General features: G+C 31.5%; 1 protein-coding gene and 1 pseudogene across 1 annotated transcript; both read right to left on the reverse strand.

Annotated features, from left to right (window-relative positions):
• Positions 1–15,113: 15,113 nt before the first annotated feature.
• On the reverse strand, positions 15,114–15,824 carry LOC149493798 (uncharacterized; annotated as a pseudogene).
• Positions 15,825–16,216: 392 nt separating this feature from the next.
• Positions 16,217–17,079, reverse strand: LOC149493799 (uncharacterized). The gene is made up of 2 exons (XM_089726430.1): positions 16,603–17,079; positions 16,217–16,535 (listed from the first exon to the last, which is right to left on the reverse strand). Exons 1-2 carry the CDS (start codon positions 16,761–16,763, stop codon positions 16,217–16,219), a joined length of 480 nt encoding a protein of 159 aa, XP_089582556.1. The 5' UTR covers positions 16,764–17,079.
• Between the last annotated feature and the right edge of the window lie 7,989 nt (positions 17,080–25,068).

The raw sequence follows: 25,068 nt of genomic DNA on the forward strand, positions 1-25,068 counted from the left end.
GACATATTTAGAATGTCCCTTAAGAAAATCATTAAATTTATTTAAGTCATAATTAATTATTGAGTAAATTGACTATATTACCCTCAATTTAATATGTCCAAACACCAAAATTTTGAGGAATTTACAATAATTATTGGTCATATACAAAGACTAAACACACATATATATATATATATATATATATATATATATATATTATTTCTTAAAACCACAAATGTGACAAGTATTTTATATTTCTAAAATATGACAAGTATTTAGTGGTGGGCTCCACTCTTCACTTGCTAATTCGGACGATGAAATAGAAAAACCATTAGAGACGACTTGACTATCGTTATCAGAGACGACTTGACTATCATTTTCAGTACTGTAGCTATAGACTTCGTATGTTATGTACATTTTTCTACGCCTATAGTCAAATCTAAAACAAAAAAAATCAACAAAAAAACAAGCGTTGGAAAGGGGTTTTGAACTTATATCTGTTGCCAGATCATACATAAATTTATTACTAGGTTATACTTTGATGTACTACACTTTATAAATACTTGGCATTACTCCTATTATAATTTAGTATCCAAAATACACATGTATAAATTTATAATCTCAAAATAAATTAACCAGATTTATTCTTGTTGATCTCTAATTAAGAAATCTAATCGAAGATAACTATGAACAAGTATCTGCAGAACAAGTCTTCTTACCTTAGTTTTAGTTTGAGGTTACTGTTATTTATTAGCAGCAGCTCATACCTCCTATTTTCTATTCTCTCTTTCACTTCATCTTTTTTTGTTTTTGATCTTCTTTTGCTTTAATAAACTTAGATCTGTTTTTCTTATAACAGATCTGTCTTTTTGTTTTTGTTATTAATTATTGGTTTGTTTCCATATACAAGGGTTATATTTATAACTAGCCCATGCTTGTGCTATGCTCAAAATTAATAAATATAAATATTTAATATTTAATATTTAATCTTAATTTTAACATTCACTTTTATTAAAATTATTTTTTAATATTCATGTAACTTATTTGTAAATAAATAATTTTAAAACTTATAATATTCAAACTTATGATATTAAATATTTTTTATTTTAAATGATAAGAACATCGTGTGATAAAAATAATAAATGACAGCCAATAATTACTATGATAAAAATACTGTAAAGAGAATTAATTATAAATATTAATTATAATATACATGACAATAAATAAAAGAGGATGAATGTCAAGTCTAAATTTAGAGTGCCAAGTGGAAGCCTATAATTTCTAGAAAAAATATGCTTGCTTTATAGCATATATATTACCTTTATTTCATAATACTTGTTATATTTGGAATTTTATGTCTCTTGAGAAAATCATTAAATTTATCTAAATTACAATAAATTATTAAGTAGATTGACTATATTACCCTTAGTTTACTATTAACTCTCTAAGAAAACTATTAAATTGAAATAGTAATTATTTATCATATACAAAGAGTAAATATGGAAAAAATGATTTATTACTCTTTCAAATCACTAATGTGACAAGTATTTTGGAACAAACTATATTCTCAAATGTGACAGTATTATGGAACGGAGATAGTATATGATTTTTCTACTACATTTAATTTTCATTTGATACTTTTTGCAATACTAGAAATTGCAGTAAAAAAAAAAAAAATACTTGAGATACAAACGAGATTCTGAAGTAACTTTTTTGCACAATTGCTGGCTATTAGTACAAAGTAATTAAAAAATTACATAAAAATGATATTTTGTTGCTTAATTCAAGTTTTTTTTTTAAAAAAGGAAAATCCACTTGCTTCTAGAAAATAACTTACCTTTGGAAAATATTTTCCCTTCAAAAATATTTTTCAAACGACTTATTTTCCATTATTTGGTTGCAACAGTGAAAATTAATTAAAAAAATATAAAAACCTTTAACTCATAGGACCATAAAAATATTTATAATAATAAAAATTTCATTTAAAAATTTTATTAAATATGAGAAAAAATTTTAATTATAATTTAAAATATTTTAGTTCATAGAGAAATAAAAAAAATATATTCTTTTTTCTTTATATTTGTATGATTTGATTGACATATTTTTAGAAATAAATTTTAAAATAGAATACACATAATATTTTATTTAGGAGAGACACAAAAAATAAAAAAAATATATAGTTTTTATTAATATTTTTTCTTTATGCTTATAAAATTTGATTGGATATATTTTTTAAAAAATAAATTTTCAAATAGAATACACATAATTAAACCTTTGAAAATTTAAATTTTTACTTTTTAAAATTTATTTTAAATAAAATGAAGAGTGCCTAAGATTCGCGAACGGTTTAGAATTTTAATTAATATAATATTTTATTGATATATTTATATATCTATATACATTGAAACTTTTTTAATATATGAGTTTTGAAAAGTATTTTATTCTTAATAATAATTTTTTTTTATTTTTAAATTTATAACTATTATCATTTTAATTTAGTAAGAGAATTTTGTACCTCCTTTGCAATAAATAAATGGCCTTTTGATGATTAAGCATTTTTTATTTTTTTTCTTATATCCTAAATCTGTTTGACTTGAAAGAAAATAGTGTTTAAAAATTTTTTAAAAAAATAGAACTATATGTTTCTATTTTGGCTCACTTTTTTGGGTTTTAAGAAGTTGTATCTATGTGCATATATTCCTTTCTTTAATACACTGGTGAGTAACACTATTACTTTAGTCAAAATGATTAACATTATCAATTCAGTTTGAGACTGAATTACAAACATAAGGAGTAGCATTACAAATAGTTTGTACGGCAAAATGTAATACAATCAAACACTTGTATTTTTTTTAATCTAACAAAAACTTATGTTTTAATATTATATAGATAAAAAAAACTTAAAACAGTACAAAAATGAGTATATAACGAGCATAGTTAACATGCAATGTACGTTATAAAAAGAGACTAGTACTATATATAAATGTGGGATAGGGGAAAATAATAGAATTTTTGATATTGTCTTTAACGAAATTTGGAACATCCTAAAACAGCCTTAATTGTAGCCAATTTGAAAATTACATTTTATACCAATGAGTGTTTAGATCAGTAATTCAGCACTCTTCTCTCTTAAATGAGATCAATGGTTCGATCATCATGGATGAAACAAATATTCACTAGGAGCAATTTACCCTTTCTTGGACCAACCCGATGTGAGGAAGATTTAGTTTTAACCCAGTGGGTTCAGGATACCTGTGGTTAAGATTAAAAAAAAAAGAAAATTTACATTTTATTATTTGATTATTTCTAAAAATATCTTTTAAATAAATATATATAGATAATAAAAAAGAAAAAAGTATACTCTCTTTTTTCTGTATGGTTGTAGGAAAATTGAAGGTTTATTTGGCGAGTGTAGAAAGTTTCTTTTATGTAATCTTTTTATTAATTAATTAATTAATTTATTTATTTATTTTAAATTTGCAACTTAGAAAAATAAAGAAATAAAATTAGATCCTAGCATTATTTGCTTTGTAATTTTCATTTATTAACTTGGCTATATATATATTGTCTATCAACAACAAATTTTATTAAATTATAGCATTTTCAATTAAAGGAGTTGATTTTTGAAATTCAAATTGATGACTTTTTAATATAATTTGTTTCTTATTATATATTGAGTTCCAAAAAGAGTTCTATTCTTAATAATAATTTTTTATTTTTTATTTTTTTTTCATTACTGAATTAATTTATAACTACTATCACTTTAATTTAGTAAGAGAATTATATGTTAAAAGCTTCAATTCTTTAATGGAAGAAAAAGAAATTGGTAATCTTGAGGTAAATTTCAATCTAAAATTCTTATGGTCTTCTTTTATTCCAGTGAAAATCTCTATTTTTATTTGGAAATGCTTTTTAAATAAGATCCCTTATAGATTAAATTTGCTTAATAGAAATATTATTCAAAATGTTGAGGCTAGTGCTTGTCCTTTGTGCAATAATGAGATCGAGTCTATTGATGATTGTCTTCTTACATGTTACTTTGTAAGAGAGATTTGGATTATGATTTTGAACTGGTGGGAAATTTTGGGTGTTCTTCTTTTAGTCTTGTTAGCTTCACTACTAGAAAAAATGTTATTAGAGACAGAAAAATTTGTCTCTAACATAGAATAGACAGTATCTAAAATGGTATTACAGACGGAAATGTGGGTCCCTAAATTCGTTGCAAATAACCTTGTATCTAAATTTTAGTGACGGCTATAAATTTGTGTCTAAATTTAGATTTGACCTTATCCATCTCCAACTTGTATAATCTATTTCTAAATTATTAATTTTTTTTATTTTGTTTCAAAATTTATCAATAGAGACGGCATATCTATCTCTAATTAGTACTGAAATATATTGGAAACGGATTTATGGTCTTTAAATTTATTTTTAACTGTAAATTAGAAACAAAATTTTCGTATCCAAATTATTACTAAAATTTATTAGAAACAGAATTAAAGGTCTCTAAATTGTGTTTCTAACCGTTAATCAGAGACGAAAATTTTGTATCTAGATATTTTTATCAAGTAATGATAATTATTTAGTAACAAAAATTTTTGTTTCCAAATAGTTACTAAAATATATTAGAAACGAAATTGCGGTCTCTAAATGTGTTTCTAACCGTAAATCAGAAGTGAAACTTTCGTATCCAAATTGTTACTAAAAAATATATTAGAAAGGGATTTAGAGTCTCTAAATTTGTTTCTAACTATAAATTAGAGATGAAACTTTTGTATCTAGATATTCTTATCTAAGTAATGACAATTATTTAGTAACAAAATTTTTGTTTTCAAATAGTTAATAAAATAGATTAGAAATGAATTTAGAGTATCTAAATTTGCTTCTAACCATAAATTAGAGTCAAAACTTGTATCTAATTTTTTTGTCAAGTAATGATAATTATTTAGTAATTTTTTGTTTTCAAATTGTTACTAAAATATATTAGACATATATTTAGGGTCTCTAAATTTATTTCTAACCATAAATTAGAGACGAAACTTTCGTATGTAAATTTTCTGATCGAATAAAGGTGATTATTTTTATTTAATAGAGCTATAATCTGTGATCATTGAATAAAATCATTATCGAATGCTAAGAATCATATTAACTGCAAGAGTAGTTAAATATTCATCATTATAAATGCATTTCGCAAAGTCAAAACCACTAAAATATCACAAAAACCAAAACTATAATTCCAATTAAAGTTCTAAACATTCATGTCTCCAAAGCATTGCTGAAAAACAAATGCTAGTCAATTCAAGAATAAGAAATTGAAATCACATTCATGTCTTCAAAATATTGCAAAAAAAAAAAAAAAAAAAAAAAAAAATGCTACTCAAGTCATGAATAAGAAATTAAAATCTATCTCATTTACCGCGAATGCTATTCAATAGCTGTTGTTGAAATGCCTCGTTCTCCAAACTAGCTAAGAACTATTTTTGGACTTGATTTTTATGTTCTCAGTCAACTTTTCTTCAACCTCTGCACATACTTGTTCGGCATTTCGGCAATCTTTTTTTCTAGCTCTTGGTCTAGCTTATCCTGATCATAGAGAGCCTTACGGGGTGAACTTTGTGATCCAATATAATGAAGGCTTGAACTACCAACAAGAAAAAATTCAGATCCTAATCCACAGATTCTTCCTTTCTTTAGACCAGCAACCACTTCTGTTCAAACAGAAAGTTCAAGTTCATCCATAGGTTGTGATGCTTGTTGATTATTGGAATCAGCCCCTCCATTTGTTACTTCAGCCACTTTTTCATTCAACTTTTCTCTAAAAGAATTCTAAAAGAAAAATGAAAAATTCTCATTAGAACCTGGAATGTAAATTGTTCAAGCAATAAAATCATTTTTATAAGAATTTCCATTTCAAAAACTATGCAAGCAATAGACTCATATAAAATTTTCTAGGCCAACAATTCATCTAGATTTAACCAGACTAGAGATAAATCTATGATCTATCAAATTTTCAAATAAACAGATGATAAACAAGGAAGGAAACTCCATTTATTGCAACCAATGATCCATCTTTATCAATTTCCCAACTTAAAAAAAAGTGAAAAACCAAATTCCAAAATTAGAAACAGAGAAATTTTGATCCAAACCCATCCATTCCTTAAAATTATATTATATATATACTAAAAGCAAAACTGAAAACACTGTTCACGTAACAATGTTATATTAATAAATATAACATTTGACATAGAACTTTGACAAGTTCATATTAATAAATATTTTCACAATCCATACTATTAGTGTAATTGTTAGTTTCAACATCACCAAATCATCATAAAGTATCATTAGGTATACTTAAGTATAATCGCATTCAAGAAAATTCAAGAAATTGGTTCATAGTTCACATCTGGCTAACTATATTTGTTTATCTGCTCTGCTAGTGCCTTAGTTACTACCTTGTAACTTTTTGATGGTATTCCTTGTTGGGATCATTCTCCTATAAGATATAATTTTCTTATTGCACTTAATGTACCAATTTACTTGAAGGCATCTAGTTCTCATCTTCCAGGAATAAGGTATTTATAACTATTTTGCATAACCAATGCCAAAGAACTCAATATCTATAGCATCAGTTCATGTTATTAAAAAAAAGTGAATTTTCATTACTTTTGCTTAAATAGTTCAAGTCAATAGCATGCTTTCCTTTACTCGTAAAAAGCCATGGACAAAATCTTAATGTTAGACCACATGAATAAGAATTTACCAATCCAGCAACAAAAATTCAAATAAACCAATCTAATAAAAACTATATATATTATACAATGTTAAATTCATTTTTGTAATGTAATCAAAGCCAAAGCATTAATACTTACCCGCACAGTCTCCAATTTCTTATCAACAAAGGTCTTGGTCTTCTTATTCATGTGGGTCTTTTCATATAATTTTGAGACACTAAGTCACTTCCCAGTGGTGTCTTTCTACAAAAACATATAAACAACGGTTTAATAAGTAATTAATTAATTTAAGATGTAAAAAATATATAAGAAAGTAAACTCATTACATGTCTTCTGCTGTATTCAGTAGCTGACACTGAACCTGAAGTATACTTAGATGGGCCAAATCCATCATTACTACTCATTCTGTTTTTAGACTTTATAGTAGAAATAATCTGGTAAGCTGGAGTGCTCCAATAGCTTTGAAGGCTTTCCCAGTGTTCCCTGGTAATCCAATTGGGAGGAATTTTCTTTTGCTTAAATGTCTCCCTAGCTTTGGAGAGGCTGCTCTTCAATCTATCTTTTTCAATAATCTCAAAATTCTTTCTAATAGCACTATCGTATCGCTGTGATGGGAAGTAACACAAAATCTGATCTCACAACAAAAACTTCCCCACTTGAATGAATCTATTAGGAGTAACAATGAGCAACAAATTCAAGCAACACAAGCTGTCCCGAATCATACACAATCAAAAATAACATTCACCACATGAACACAAATCTTTTTACGTGGAAAACTCCTCCGGTGTGAAGGATAAAAACCACGGGACCTCTCCTCCGGTCCAAGGAAATAAAGTTCACTATCACAAATATTGTCTTACAACTTACAGCAAGCTACAACCATCAAAATATGTAGCTATACCACAAACAACCACAAATAAATGTGTGGGAACACAATAGAGTGATCACAAAACACAGCTGCTGTTCTCAATACATTTAAAAATGTTCTACTCATCCAAAAATTAAACTGATCAGCCAGAATCAAGAGTTGGATATTAGGAACAAGCTCACCAAAAATTAGCTCAATCCGACAAAGGATGACTGCCGAAAACGCTGAAGAAGATGAAGCTATGCAGAGCTAGAAGCAGAACAGGACAGCTTCGGATTCAGACCCAGAACTCAATCTCTGAAACACCAAATCAAAATCCCTACGGTGAGAATCAAGAACAGAGAGCAAAGAACAACATATCCAAAAATCACAACGATCCAACGGTTGAAACTCCAGGAATCTCCAGAACACGGTGGCTGGTGCTGGATGGGGCTGTGCAGAAAAACCCTCTCCTCTCCTCTGTTTTTCTCACACGATTTCTAGTTGTGTGTCGATCAAATGAGAGCCAAAAAATATTAGGAATATGGCTGTTAGTTGAGGGGCATAATTGTAAAACAATAATTAGTTAGTGGACTTCAAAATATGGGCTTTTACCACATAGGAAGGGAACCCAAACCCAACAATTCTCCCCCTTCCCGACTATGTGGAAGAGGTGCCCAAACCGGCACTCAAACGGCATATTTCAAACTTCATTCTTGGTAGAGACTTTGTGCACATATCAGCACCATTATCATCCGTATGAATCTTCTCAAGCTCAATTGACTTAGAATCCAAAACATCACGGATCCAATGATATCTCACATCAATATGTTTAGATCTACCATGAAAAGTTGGATTCTTACCAAGATGAATAGCACTCTGGCTATCGCAAAATAAAACATACCTTTCCTGAGTAAAGCCAAGCTCATTCACAAATTGTTTCATCCATAGCAACTCCTTGCATGCTTCAGTAGCTGCAATGAACTCAGCCTCTGTAGTAGATAAAGCAATACATTTTTGCAACCTGGATTGCCATGCCACAGCTCCCCCTGCAAATGTAATCAAGTACCCAGAAGTAGACTTTCTAGAATCAATATCCCCAGCCATATCAGAATCAGTGTAACCACAAAGCATAAGCTTTTCAGACCCAAAACACAACTTCAAACCTGAAGTACCACGGAGATATCTCAATATCCATTTAACTGCATTCCAATGCTCCTTACCTGGATTAGAAAGAAATCTACTAACTGTACCAACTGCATGAGCTATATCTAGTTTAGTACAAACCATAGCATACATCAAACTTCCTACTGCAGATGCATAAGGAACCTTTTGCATGAATTCTTTCTCTTGCTCATTGGAAGGAGACTGCTTCACACTCAATCTAATAGATGTAGGGAGAGGTGTACTTACAGCCTTAGCCTTAGCCATATTGAACCGTTGTAGTACCTTCTCAATATACTTCTCTTGTGAAAGCCATAATTTCTTGCATCTTCTGTCACGAATGACCTTTATGCCAAGAATCTGCTTTGCCGGGCCTAAATCCTTCATAGAAAAAGACTTGCTCAAGTCTTTCTTCAAATTCATAATTCTGGAGGAGTTAGGACCTACAATAAGCATATCATCAACATACAACAGCAAAATGATAAAGTCATTGTCAGAAAAACTTTGCACAAAAACACAATGATCAGAAGTAGTCTTTTTGTAGCCTTGCTGAACCATAACAGACTCAAACTTCTTATACCACTGCCTTGGTGCTTGTTTTAAACCATACAAGCTCTTTTTCAACTTGCAAACATAATTTTCTTTGCCCTTCACCACAAAACCTTCAGGCTGCTCCATATAAATTTCCTCTTCTAAGTCACCATGAAGAAATGCAGTTTTCACATCCATCTGCTCAATCTCTAAATCAAGTGTAGCAGCTAAACCCAAGATAACCCTGATGGAAGACATCTTAACCACTGGTGAGAAAATTTCTTCAAAATCAATCCCCTTTCTCTGACTAAAGCCCTTGACAACTAATCTCGCTTTATACCGAGGGGATGATGAATTCTCTTCATGCTTCACCTTATAGATCCACCTATTCTTCAAGGCTTTTCTATCTTTAGGAAGCTTCACCAGTTCAAAAGTATCATTGTCATATAAGGATTGCATTTCATCTTTCATAGCAATAATCCATTTTGTCTTTTCCTCACTCTCAACAGCTTCTTGGTAGCATTCTGGCTCATCTGCATCTGTCAACAATACATACTCATTAGGAGAATACCTTGTAGATGGAATATGATTTCTGGTAGACCTTCTGACTGGAGCCACTTGTTGTCCCTCAAGTGTCTCATACTGATCATCAGTTGCATCATCTATAGGAATATCAACCTCATCTGCCTCTTCAGTATTATCCTGAAGATCAACCTGATTTCTAACATCAACTGCAGCAGGTGTTGAAGCTGACGGAACTGGATCTACATCAACCAAGCTGTTATTTTGAGGTTTTGGTTTCTTCACTTTGCCAATATCTTCAATAGTCTGATTTTCAATAAAGACCACATCACGGCTTCTATAAACTTTCTTCTCAATAGGATCATAACACCTATAGCCAAACTCATCTTGACCGTAGCCAATGAAGATACACTGTCTTATCTTGGCATCTAGCTTGGACCTTTCATCTTTAGGAACATGAACAAAACATTTGCACCCAAATACCCGTAGATGATCATATGAAGGCTTCTTACCATACCAAAATCTATCAGGAACATCATTATTCAAAGGAACGGTAGGAGTAAGATTGATGACATGTGCAACTGCATACAATGCCTCACCCCAAAAAGAATTAGGTAGTTTTGCATCTGAAAGCGTACATCTAACTCTCTCCATCAAGGTTCTGTTCATCCTTTCTGCCAAGCCATTCAACTGTGGAGTCTTAGGAGGTGTCTTCTGATGTCTGATACCATGCTCTCGACAATAAGAATCAAATGGCCCACAATATTCACCTCCATTATCAGTACGAACACATTTCAACTTTTTACCTGTTTCTCTCTCAGCATAAGTGTGAAATTCTCTAAATGCACCGAGTACCTGATCCTTTGACTTTAACACACGAACCCAAAGCTTTCTTGAGTGATCATCAATAAAAGTCACAAAGTACTGTGCACCACCAAATGACTTATCCTTCAAAGGACCACATACATCTGAGTGTACTAGCTCTAACAACTCTTCTTTTCTAGAAGGAGGATGATGTTTAAAGGAGACCCGTTTCTGTTTTCCAGCCAAACAATGCTCACAAGTGTCTAACTCTCCACCTTGCAAACCAGAAAGCAAATTCTTCTTAGCTAGAATATTCAGACCCTTTTCACTGATGTGACTCAATCTCTTGTGCCATAATTCTGTTGAACTATCATTTTCAACTGCATTCACAAGATCTGTAGGGATAGTAGTCAGTAGCCAATACAAACCTGAACCTCTAAACCCTTTAGCCACAACCAAAGAGCCTTTATAAACAATGCCATGATTAAACAAATTGGTGCCATATCCATCATTATATAAAGCGTCACAGGATATCAAATTCAACCTCACATCTGGCGCATGTTTAACATTCTTAAGTATCAACTTCATACCAAGGTTGGTCACCACAGTTACATTGCCAATGCCCACTACTTTGGATACAGATCCATTTCCCATCCGTAAAGTTCCAAAATCACCAGGAGTGTAAGATGTGAAGAATTCTTTCTTTGTAGCAACATGGTGTGCAGCTCCACTATCAAGTACCCAAAGAACCTCATTGCTGGCAACATTAATCATACTTCCATCATGAACAACAGCCAAATCAACTGAAGTAGCAACACTGACACGATCACCATTTTCATCATTGCCATTCTTTTCTTGCTTGCCTTTATTGGTTTTGTTATCCTTTTTCCACTTGTAACAGTACCGTTTGATATGCCCAGATTTACCACAATAATGACATTCAAGGCTCTTATACCTTGACTTTGATTTACTCCTACTCTTGCTTCTACTGTTGTGATCATGACTTCTACTCTTGCTTCTCCCCCTGTTTTCAGTAACCAAAATATCTGACTGTGATGTGGAAGCGCCCTGAGTTCTCCTTCTTACTTCTTCATTCAGAACACCACTCTTCACATACTGCATAGTTACAACACCATCAGGAGCAGAATTTGTCAAAGATACCCTAAAGTTTTCCCAAGAGTCAGGAAGTGTATTCAACAACCAAAGTCCCATAATGTCCTCATCAAACTTGACACCCATATTGGATAACTGATCAAAGATACCCTGAAATTCATTTACATGGTCAAGTACTGAGCTCCCTTCTTTGTACTGCAGGCGTATGGCTTGCTTAAGTAAGAACAACTTGTTGTTACCAGTTTTAGAAGCATACAAAGATTCTAGCTTTTCCCACAAAGTTTTGGCATTTGTATCATTAACAATATGATTATATACATTATCCTCAACCCATTGCCTAAGAAAACCACATACTTGCTGATGCTCAAACTCCCATTCTTCATCAGACTTAAGACTCAGGCTTACTAGTAGCAAATACAGGCAAATGTAGTTTCTTTAAAAACAAAAGGTCTTTCATCTTTCCTTTCCAAGTGTGATAGTTTGTGCCATCCAAACAAATCATTTTACTCATATTTACCTCCATAATTCAAACAAGCAAAAATGCTCAATCAACAAAATAACTGCAGCTCTGATACCACTGTGATGGGAAGTAACACAAAATCTGACCTCACAACAAAAACTTCCCCACTTGAATGAATCTATTAGGAGTAACAATGAGCAACAAATTCAAGCAACACAAGCTGTCCCGAATCATACACAATCAAAAATAACATTCACCACATGAACACAAATCTTTTTACGTGGAAAACTCCTCCGGTGTGAAGGATAAAATCCACGGGACCTCTCCTCCGGTCCAAGGAAATAAAGTTCACTACCACAAATATTGTCTTACAACTTACAGCAAGCTACAACCATCAAAATATGTAGCTATACCACAAACAACCACAAATAAATGTGTGGGAACACAATAGAGTGATCACAAAACACAGCTGCTGTTCTCAATACATTTAAAAATGTTCTACTCATCCAAAAATTAAACTGATCAGCCAGAATCAAGAGTTGGATGTTAGGAACAAGCTCACCAAAAATCAGCTCAATCCGACAAAGGATGACTGCCGAAAACGCTGAAGAAGATGAAGCTATGCAGAGCTAGAAGCAGAACAGGACAGCTTCGGATTCAGACCCAGAACTCAATCTCTGAACCTCCAAATGAAAATCCCTACGGTGAGAATCAAGAACAGAGAGCAAAGAACAACATATCCAAAAATCACAACGATCCAACGGTTGAAACTCCAGGAATCTCCAGAACACGGTGGCTGGTGCTGGATGGGGCTGTGCAGAAAAACCCTCTCCTCTTCTCTGTTTTTCTCACACGATTTCTGGTTGTGTCTCGATCAAATGAGAGCCAAAAAATATTAGGAATATGGCTGTTAGTTGAGGGGCATAATTGTAAAATAATAATTAGTTAGTGGACTTCAAAATATGGGCTTTTACCACATAGGAAGGGAACCCAAACCCAACACGCTGCTCTCAAGTGTACTCTTTCTGCAGTGGATATAAAATTTAGAAGAAGTAATAACATTCTAAACATACTATATGCAAATTTGAATCAATCTAATGATAATTAATATGAAGCCACCTGACATTTCTAAAGAAATTATTATACTTGCAAGCATAGATAACAACTGGTGTAATATTTTTAAGTGCAATATTCATAACAATATACCTGAAATTCTTCGAACCTCCTTTTTCTAACTTCAGTTGGTACTTGACTCCACTTATACCATGGACCAGGGCCACCAAAAATCTTTCTAATTATTTTTGCTAATTCATGAACAGCAACATATGGAAAGAATCTGAAAAAAAAAAAGCATTTATACAGTTATTTCAAGTTAAAGTCCACGTATATAAATTAAGAAGTGACGAAGGAAACTTAATTCTTATCCCAATATAAATGACTAATTGACATAATAAGAAAAGGTAAGAAGATATCAAAAAGAAGAAAAGAAAAAATTTAGTTTCTTTATTATACTATTATTTTAAATTAAAGATACAAACCAGAAACCTTTTCTTTTTCTGTTTATCTATTTTATTTTTCCTTTGGTTTGTAACCTGAACTCATTAATCAGATACAAGTCTTTTTTTTTTTTGGCTGCTGCATTAATCTGTGCGTGTGCTGTGTCTAAATTTAGTTCTGAATTTAATTATATGTGCTGCTCCACCAATCTGCTACCCCATTAACAGAAAAGGCAGAATGCATATTGACAATCAAAACAAAATAGAATGTGGGTTCTTTTTTGCATGCATGCTTCCAGGTATTTTTGTTATTTTTATATTTTCATTCAAGGAAGATATAATTTAAGCAATTATCCTAGTTCAATATGATTTGGATATATAGATCATAGAAAAGGTACCCCAAGAATGTAGAAAAATCAAAAGAATGTGAAATTATAAGTAGTGATCAACCTTTGAAATTAAACACCCATAATTTGTTTCCCCTGTTCTTTTCTAATACAACAAAATAGGAAACAGAAAATTAAAGCTAAAACTTTCTGCAGATTTTGTTTAATTAACCTTTACTAAGAACTAGAAAATCCAATTTATTCTAGTAATAAGCGTAATTATATGGCAATTAATGAATAAATGATAACAACAAATTTCTGGAATCAATGATATTACTTAGATAGAAAATGAGGCCACTAAATTCTTGCTATGTTACTTTCATCTAACCCAATTAAATAATTTATGTTATCCTCCCAAGAACCCATAAATTTCAAAGGTTTCATTCAAACTCAAAAACACAAATTAAAATATAATAATAAATAAAAATCATTCAATAGAAGAATAAAGGAGAATAAGAAAGAATCAAAAGGTATCTATTTTAGAAAAGAATCAAATAGTAGAATTACTTACGCTGTTCCATTTGGTTCTAAGTATGTGCAACCATCTGCAGACTTTTGTGGTTGACGATCTGCATGAATTTGTGGAGCATCCTCATCTTCATCAGTCTCAATAGAATCCTCAAGGTTGTCATTTATTATAGGTGGACTAGTATGATGCAAATCAGGACTAGGGCGTGAAGGTTGATTCCCATTAGAAGGCTGTTGAGAAATAGCAGGAACTGCATGGGAAGCCACGTGAGTTGATGCTGAATTCACATTACAAACCACTTCTTCAACCACAACTTGGCTTGCTTCAACCTGTTGTTGAGAAACACTAGTAATCCCAAGAGTTGGCTCTTGGGTTTTTGATTTCACACACCACTATTTGTTTTTTCGTTCAAAGCAAGAGCTGCTCCTTGTAATCCAATCTTTCCTGGGGGCAAAAACTTTTTTGATCCTTTTCCTCTTGGCATATCTATATGAGATAGAGAAATTATGAAACCATTCATCTTTGTAAGTATTATGAATACAAATATGCAAATAATTTTCAAAACTTGGCACATATAAAAAAGGGCTATTAACCACTAAGAATTATAATAATAATAATTGAAAATTAACTAAGCAAAACTTAAAGCACATAATATTCAGGCAAAACAATAAAAAAAACAAGTCACATTAATATGAAGAGTCTGATAACTATTCATCATTACTGTCATCTTCACTATCATGGCCCTCTATAATATCATTAACTTCCTCTTCATCTTCAAATTGGGAAACAAAGTCTTCCTCATTATATTCATCATGTTCCTCTGCAAATTAAGCACTTTCTTCTTCATCATCGTCTTCTAATTCCACTTCTTCCTCTTCACTACCCGCAGAACATAGATTAACAAGCTCATCATCATTTGAAATAGGTACAAAATTTCTAGAATTCTCTTCTTGGTAAGGCATGCTTGGGGCATTGATCATATGTCTGGCTTTTACACTAAAAACAGCCCACCAATCAAATCTTTCTTTCCTCTTGCTAGTATATTCAGCAAAATAAACTTGCTCAGATTGCTCTGCCAATATGAAAGGCTCATATTTTAAAAACTTCTTTTTGTGATTTATATCAAGCAAGCCAAAACGTCTATGGACCTTCCATCCTATATCCATTCGAGGATCAAACCAATTACACTTGAAAAGCACAGCAGTGGTTCACTTATTGGATGCATTGGGGTATTGTAACTGTATCACTTCGACCAGCCTACCATAATAGTCATTTTCAGAATCGTTATAGTAGGACCCTTTAATACATACTCCACTGTTCATTGTTATTTTAATTGAGTTATAGTCAAGTGTTTGAAACTTGTAGCCATTGACATAATATTGAGGCCATGTAACTATCTCTCTAAATGGACCATGTGATATGTCTTTTATTGGACAATCGACCACATTATTCACAGGATAAAAAAACTAAACATAAAGATAAGTTTGTTAATGACTTAATTTCACATGCTAGTTAAATTTGAATGAAAAATATAAGTTTTCAAATATTTTAGTTTTCTTAGTCTCTATTTCTGCATCACTAATATTAGGTTTTTCCTCCTTCAATTGATCTTCAAAAATTCTACATTTATATCTTGTATATACATCATTTGAGACTATAAGATAATGTAATTATATAATTAGAAGAGGAAAGCGAAATATTAGACTATCTTGACTTACTTTATGAATGGTTCAATCTCATCACAATTTAAAAGAACATATATGGAGGCTGCATCATATTCCTCATTCGTTAACCACCTACACTTTTCCTTCCCAGCTGGACGACCATGGTGAGCAAATATAGAAAGGTATCCATCAGGGTGTTCAACTTCACCGCCATCGTCATTCCGGTTTACTTGGTTAATTTTTATTTGAATGTGAGGTTGAAAATAATAAGAGCAAAATGTAGGAGTTTCTTCAATGAGGTATGCTTCACATATAGAACCCTCCATACGAGCTTTGTTGCTAACATTTTTCTTCAAATGATGTACAAACCTAGAAAAATTCATATAATTATCAAATTCAATGGAGATGTATGGATGGTAAAAATTTAGGTATTTACCTCTCAAATGGGTACATCCATCTATATTGCACTGGACCACCGACTCTTGCTTCATATGACAAGTGAATAGGCAGATGTTCCATTGAATCAAAAAAACCAGGAGGAAATAACTTCTCCAGTTTACAAAGTGTTACAACAATACTCTCCTTTAATTCTTTCATTTGATCTTCTTGCACAATTGTGGAGCATATGTCTTTGAAAAATAAAGATACCTCAACTAATACGTTCCAAATAGCCTCAGACAAGAAGTCTCAAAATGCAATTGGAAGTAGTCTCTCTATAAAAATATGGCAGTCATGGCTCTTCATCCTAGACAGCTTCAAGTCATTCATGTCAACACATTTAGATAAATTTAAAGCATACCAGTCAGGAAGCCTCAACTTTCTAACCCATTCACACACTAGCTTTCTTTGGTCATCTGTTAATGTGTACACTGCTTTCGGTTTAACTGCCTTCCCGTTGTTCGCTTTTTCCAAGTGAAACTCTGGTCAGTTACAATGCTTAGAAGTCTTATCTAGCTTTGTCACTGTCCTCGGTCTTTCCATTTACATTCATCTTAGTATTCAATATGTTATCAAAGAAGTTCTTATCAATGTGCATAATATCAAGATTATGATGAATGAGATTTGTTTGCCAATATGGAAAATCCCAACAGATACTTCTCTTAGTCCAGATGTGTTCTTTTCCAAATCTCGGTAGCTTCGTTACCCTGTGTTGGCTCAAAGGTCAATTTTATCTTGAGATTTTGATGATTATGCAAAATAAATAAATTTAATATTTTTATTTGTGCCAATATTATTTTATGCAGATTTATTTATTTCTAAATCTGGAAATTGATAAAGAAAGCAAGTTTCTACAAATTCAATATTAATTAAGACTATGAAGAATAGTGAAGATTTTTTTAGTATCTTAGAATTTATTGTAGGATGGAGAGAATATTCCTTTATAAGCACAAAATTATTTCTTCTCTCTCTCAAAAATGATTTTCAAAAATTACCTTAAATAATAAAAGTCAAATCGTGATCTTTTTGATTTACTTTCCTAAAAGAAAATGATTTTGTCGCAATTATTTTTGGTAACAAAATTTTTGAAAAAGATTTCTATATCTTTTTATTTTCGAAAATTGTTTTATAAAGAAAGTCCAAAATCTTGCTTTTATTCGCTTACCTTAAAAGAAAAGATTTTGACTTAAGACATCTTTGGCAACAAAATCTCTGTATTTTTTAGTTTTGGAAAGTCAAAATTCTTCTTTAAAGGCTAAAGATTACACTTTCTAAAATAGGATCTTCATCCCTTTATAAAAGACGTCTTCACAAGATGAAGACGTGGGTAATTTGGTTTACAAGAGTAAGAGTTAATTGCTTCAACGTTTTATCTCTCGAAGCTCTCTCTCAACATCCCTTATTTCTTTTCGTCTTATTGCTTCAAGAAACATTTTTAAGTGAAAATAAAATTTAATAACAACTTCTTTTGAAAAACAGTTCTGTTCGTTAAATCGATTTTCTAATCTTGATTTCTGTTTTTCCTATGCTTATATTTGCATTTCTTTTTGTCCATATAGATTCTGTAATCTGTTGTAGACAAGCTTTTTATTTGAAAAACTTTTATGTAATAGCTTTGGTGAAAAGCCATTGTGAAATAGGTTATCAAGCGACCTTCTTCTTGTGTGGGATTCTAATGTCTTCATTTGAGTTTCTGTTCTCTGCAAAAATAGAAAGGGTTGAGGTTGACTAAAACCTTTGGAAACTCTAGTGCGACAAAGGGTAGATCTAGGTGTTGATCTATTGCCTTGTAATGTTGGTTTGTCTCTTACCCTTGAAAAGAGATAACATAGTGGAGGATCTCAAGATGAGTCTTGGGGAGTGGATGTGGGCGAATTAGTGCCGAACCACTATAAATTGCTGTGTTTATCTTTTCTATTTTCTGAAGTTCTGCTTGATTGAATTTTACATACACTTCTGTAATCTTTTAGAAATGCAAAGTTGTTAATGGTTTTATGGTTCTAAACTCGGATAAGCTTTATTTTTATTGAACATTAGAACTCTGGATTTCTGCATTGTGATTATACCAATTTCTAATTTGTTCTTCTATATTCAGTATAAATCACAATTTGAATTTTTAATCAGTTTTCTAAGTTAGGTTAAAAGCTTTGTGAAAGAGTTCTAAAATTCAATAATTGTTTTTCACAGAATCTTTAATATTTGTCTAAGCTTCATGAAGAAGTTCTAATATAATAACTTTCCTTCATAAAGTGTTTTTGAAATTGGTTAAGATTTGTGAAGCAGTTCTAATTAATAGCTGCTCTTTACAAAGTCTTTCTAATCTTGCATTAAGCTTTGTGAGAAAGTTCAAATCTTGTTAACTAACTCTCACAAACGCTTTCTATTTTCGCCACAACAGAATTCTGATTTTGTTTTTGAAAGTTATATTTAATCTTTAATATCCGATTCACCCCCTTCTTGGGTTATGCTATACATATACGGGACCCACAATCTAGTATCAAAGCTTTGGCCCTTGATTTACCAAAGCTTAATAGCTTGAGAGAAAGATCTCATGGTAGCCCCACTTCCTCTTACATCTTTAGAAGGTCAATCTGTTTCTAAACCACCTCTGTTCAATGGTTCTAATTAGTCTTATTGGAAAACCAGAATGAAAAATTTCATAAAATCAGTTGCTATAAACTGCTGGAGGAACGTCATTACTGGTCCTCGCATTCCTATGAAAACTGTAGAAAATGAGAGTTAGAAAAACAGAAGAAGAATATACTGATGCTGATTGGAATGACATTTCTATAAACGCAAAAGCTATCAATAATCTTCACTGTGCACTAGATCCAAAAGAATACAACAAAGTGTTTGGATGTAAGTCTACAACGGAAGTCTGGGAAAAACTTAGAGTTACCTGAGGGTACTAATTGAGTGAAGGAATCTAGAATTAATTTCCTTTGGAGAGAATATGAAATGTTTCTTATGAAAGAAGGAGAGACTATAGCTGAATTAAATTCTAGATTCACTAATATAGTTAATCCTTTGAGAACTGTTGGAAAGGAAATTTCAGAAGATGAGCTTATTAAGACAATCCTTAGAATTCTACTTAAAAAATGGGATTCTATAGGAACTGTTATGAATTACAAAGAGACTCCCGTTAGTCATCATTATTTGATAGGAGCTCTTGTTTTAGAAGAGATGAAATTTTCTTTGACTGTAGAAGATAAGAAAAAGAATGGACTTGCTTTGAAAGTAGTTTCTAATGAAGAAAGTTCTTCTGATCTTGATAATGATGATTTAGCACTTGTTGCTAAGAGATTCAAAAAGTTCTATTAAAAGAGTGGTAGGCCACAGGAAAAGCTTATCAAAAAGAACTTTTCATCTAAATATAGCAACTTGCCTAAGAAAGAACCTTTTGAAGTGGTTTATTATGAGTGCAACAAGCCCGATCATATCAAGCCTAACTGTCCTAAGTTGAAAAAGAAATCAAAGAAAGAAAAGCTAAAGCAGGCATTCATAGCTACTTGGAGTGACTCAGATGATTCTGATTCTGAAGTCAAAGTGACCACGAGGAGACTGCAAATATCTATCTAATGGCCACTATCGATTCTGACTCCAAAGAAATTAGCACTCTGACTTCAACACAGAAAGCTGAAAGTAATAAAGCAGATGTAACAGGCCAAAAGCGTGAAGAAATTAATGTAAGCATTTTTGAACCTGAATTTGAAAATGATATTCTAGATACTTATAATAACCTTTGCACTGAATTTGAAAAGCTTGTTAAAAGCATAAAGTTCTAAAGAAAGATTTCAGAAAATTAAAAATTAAATGTAATCATTTGAAAGATGCTTTTTATCAAGAAGTTACATGCTAAAATCTTATCATAGAGATCAAAGATCTTAAAGATTGTAATGATAAATTTTCTGAAAATCTGAAACACTTTGAATAAAAATGTAAAAATCTGAATTCTGAAAATGAATGTTTGAAAACTGAGATTAGAATTCTAAACTGAATTTAAGAATTGTTTTCTAAAGAAAAGACAAGTTGTAGCTATGATAGCATTTCAAAACAAAATCATGTTTCTAATAAGAAAAATGATATTTCTAATGTTGTGACTTTAGAACTTAAATAATCTGATAGTCTCAACAGAAAGAAAAATCATAGTAAGTTGAATACACCTATTACCACTAACCCTCCAGGACCCAATATAAGTTGGGTACCTAAATCTGCGTGATCTTTTCAGGTGTATCTAAGGAGTGAGCTGAAAACAGAAATATTGTACATGGACAATGCTTGCTCTAGGCATATGACCAGTAATAGAAAGAAATTCACCAGATTAGAAAAGAAAAAGGGAGGTACAGTGAGCTTTGGAGATAAAGCAAAAGGTAAAATCATTAGTATTGGTATGGTAGGTTCTAATCCTTCAATAGAAGATGTATGCTTAGTAGAAGGATTACATTTTAACTTGTTGATGCATGCTTAGTAGAAGGATTACATTTTAACTTGTTAAGTGTAAGTCAGATTTGTGATAAAAATAGAAGAATGATCTTTGACCCTCTTATTGTGAAGTTCAGAACATGCATGATAACAAAACTTTATTTGTTGGAAAAAGGTTTGAGGACATATACCTAGTAGATCTTTCTGATATGCATAACCTAGACATATGCTTAGTTTCTGTTGACAATTTTAGTTGGTTATGGCATAGAAGACTTGGACATGCAAGCTTGCTCCTTATTTCTAAACTATCTAAGAAAGACTTAGTTTACCAAAGCTAAATTTTGAAAAAGTTCACATTTGTGATGCTTTTCAATTGGGCAAACAAATCAGAACATCTTTCAAGTCTAAGGGCATGGTATCGCTGCTGTCTTTTTTGCAGCTTTTGTTGTTTTCCACTTCTAGACCATTAGAATTGCTACACCTTGATTTATTTGGACATGTTACTCCTTCTAATCTTGGAGGTAAATTCTATGCATTTGTTATTGTAAATGATTAGTCTAGATTCACTTGGATACTCTTCCTTAGAAATAAGGATGAGTCATATGACGTTTTTGTTCATCTTTGCAAGAGAATATAGAATGGGAAAGGATACAACATCTCTGCGATTAGAACTGACCATGGAAGAGAATTTGAGAATCAGAAATTCGATGCTTTTTCAAAGAATTAGGAATCTTCCATAACTTCTCAGCACCTAGAACACCTCAGCAGAATGGAATAGTGGAACGTAAGAATGGAACACCTAAAGGAAATGGCTAGAACCATGCTGAATGATTCTAAATTACTAAAGTATTTCTAGGCAGAGGCCGTCAATACTGCCTGTTATATTCTAAACAGGACTTTGGTAAGATCTAAACTGAAAAAGACTCCATATGAATGAGCTATAGAAAGGTAGAAAGCCAAATATTAGTTATTTTCACACTTTTGGGTGTAAATGTTTTATTCTAGATAACAAGAAAAATCGCTTTGCTAAATTTGATGCTAAATCTTATAAAGGAATTTCTAGGATATTCTAGTAATAGTAAAGCATATAGGGTATTTAATAAGAAAACTCTAGTTATTGAAGAATCTATTCATATTATGTTTGATGAATCTAACTCTACTTCTAGAATTTTAGAAAATGATGATGTTGTAGATTTCAATCAAGAAAAGCAGAATGAACAATTAGAACAACTAGAACATCCAGAAAATGAGCAGATCATTGAAAATCAGGCTGAACCAGAAAATGAACATGAAGATTAGAAAGCAATTGAAAGACAAATGCTAGAAACAGAAATGAAAATTTTGAATTACCAAAAGAGTGGCGATTCCACAAGTATCATCCTCAAGAGGACATCATGGATAACTGTTTAGAAAGGATAATGACTAGAGCTCAATTTAAGAGATACTTTGGTAATGTTGCTTTCGTTTCTCAATTAGAACCTAAAAATTTAAAAGATGCTTAAAATGATGAAAGTTGGATTCTTACTATGCAAGAAGAACTAAATTAGCTTGAGATAAACCAAGTTTGGAAACTTGTTTCTAGACCTAAAAACCATTATGTTAATGGAACAAAATGGGTGTTTAGAAATAAGCTTGATGAACAAGGTAATGTTGTGAGAAACAAAGCAAGGTTAGTGGCTCAAGGTTACAGCCAAGAAGAGGGCATCGATTTTGATGAGACCTTTGCTCCGCTTGCTAGACTTGAGGGCATTAGAATGCTTTGTGCATTTGCATGCTTTAAAAACTTCATGTTATATCAAATGGATGTTAAAAGTGCTTTTCTAAATGGTTTTCTAAATGAAGAAGTGTATGTAGGATAACCACCCGGTTTTGAAGTTTATGATAAACCAAATCATGTTTATAAACTTACAAAAGCTCTTTATGGTTTGAAACAAGCTCCTAGAGCTTGGTATGAAAGATTAAGTAAGTTTTTATTAGAAAATGATTTTTCTAGAGGAAATGTTGATATTACACTATTTATTAAGGATAAAGCACATGATAGTCTAGTTGTACAAATCTATCTTAATGACATAATCTTTGGTTCTACTAATGATCTTCTTTGTAAGGAATTTTCTAAGATTATGCAAGATGAGTTTGAAATGATATGATGGGAGAATTAAACTTCTTCCTTGGACTTCAAATCAAACAATTTGAAAATGGATTTTTCATAAAACAAGGCAAGTATACTCAAGAACTATTGAAACGGTTCAAAATGGAGAATGCCAAGGTATGTAGCACACCAATGAGTCCATCCTCAAAATTAGAAAAAGATGAAAAAGGAAAGGATGTGGATATTAAATTATTTAGAAGTATGATTGATTCTTTACTATATCTAACTGCAAGCAGACCTGACATTCACTTTAGTGTTTGTTTATGTGCTAGATTTCAATCATGTCCCAAAGAATCTCCTTAATTGCTGTAAAAAGAATTCTAAGATATCTTTGTGGAACTTCTAATTTGGGTCTATGGTATTCTAAAGGTGATACATTTGATCTTGTTGGGTATAGTGATTTTGATTTTGCAGAAGCAGAATAGATAGAAAAAGCACGTCTAAAACTTGCCAGTTTCTAGATAGCGCCCTTGTATCATGGTTTAGCAAGAAATAGACATCTGTTGCTCTTTCTACTGCAGAGGCAGAATATATTACTGCTGGAAGTTGTGTTGCACAAATTTTTTGGATCAATCAACAATCGGCAGACTATGTTCTGAAATTAGAAATTCTCAATCAAATGTGACAACATAAGCGCCATCAACTTATCTAAGAATCCAGTCTAGCATTCTAGAACCAAGCACATAGAACTCGAACATTACTTCATATGTGGTCATATTCAAAAAGGTGATATAGTGATTGAGTTCATCCCTACAGAAAAGCAATTGGCAGATATCTTTACTGAACCTTTAAATGAAAGCTAATTCTACTTAATTAGAAGAGAACTCAGTATGTTAGTGACAGGCTTTTTCTCAAGTGTACAAAATCGCAACAAGTAATATAGAATGAGTAGAGTATCGTTTCCACAGGGATTGTATACCAAGTACCAAAATTATGTTAACCTATTATTATTTAAACAGCAATAAGGGGAATTTTAAGAAATTAACTTTAAACAAATAAAAGAGAATAAAAAGAAATCAAGCAAGGCAATTTGATGAAAAGAAAACAAGGATTAAAAACTACTAGGGATTTTGACTTCACTTACTTCTATCCAATCTATTTTATTAGTTTGATAATCAATTTTAATTCTTCAAGTAGGGGAAACAACCCTAAATTTACTAACAAGCTCTCCCGATGTATTGTTAGCTATTTTAACCCGGTCTAATTACCTATCTTCCAATAGCGAAATCAAATATGAATTAAATCATTAAGTTTTATGGTTTGTTTTGTGAATTTATAACCTAAGGTCATTAACTTATGAATACCCCTATGAGTCAAACCATATAGCTTCCGCATCAAGTTATTATTCTCATGTAATTTATTACCTTTTTCATGTCAAAAACCCTTCTCCCAATAGTGATTAATGAAATAAATCAATCCAGGGGAGAAACTCTGCCTGGAAGCATTAAACTCAATAATAAATTATATCGTGAACAAGGAAAAACAAATCTAATATTATAAATTGGAATGGAAGTTAAGCTACATCAAATCCCTAGTATGAGAATTAGTTCGACATATTAATTAAATAAAACTCAATTAAACTTGAAAATAATTCCATAATCAATATAAATAATGAAAAGTAAAAACAAAATTAAGAGTTTAGAGATAAAAACTAGTCAACAAATAACGTAAACGGCTTCTTTGAATCTTGACACAAATCTTGAATGCTTGAAGTCTTGGAGTGAGAGAGAAAATAATAGAACAAAGATGGTAGAACCAGAGATGGTATATATAATGAATCGATTCTCTCTTTATATAGACTTCCTCGGAGAAAATCCGACTTCGTTTAGGAAATAGAGTCTTCATTAAGTAAGAAACCTTTTGAAAATAGGAAATTGAAATTTCTTCTCAATT

This window comes from Jatropha curcas, chromosome 9, assembly GCF_041381405.1.
Source record: "Jatropha curcas cultivar XTBG-Jc1 chromosome 9, XTBG_Jcur_1.0, whole genome shotgun sequence".
In the NCBI taxonomy this organism is placed as follows: Eukaryota; Viridiplantae; Streptophyta; class Magnoliopsida; order Malpighiales; family Euphorbiaceae; genus Jatropha; species Jatropha curcas.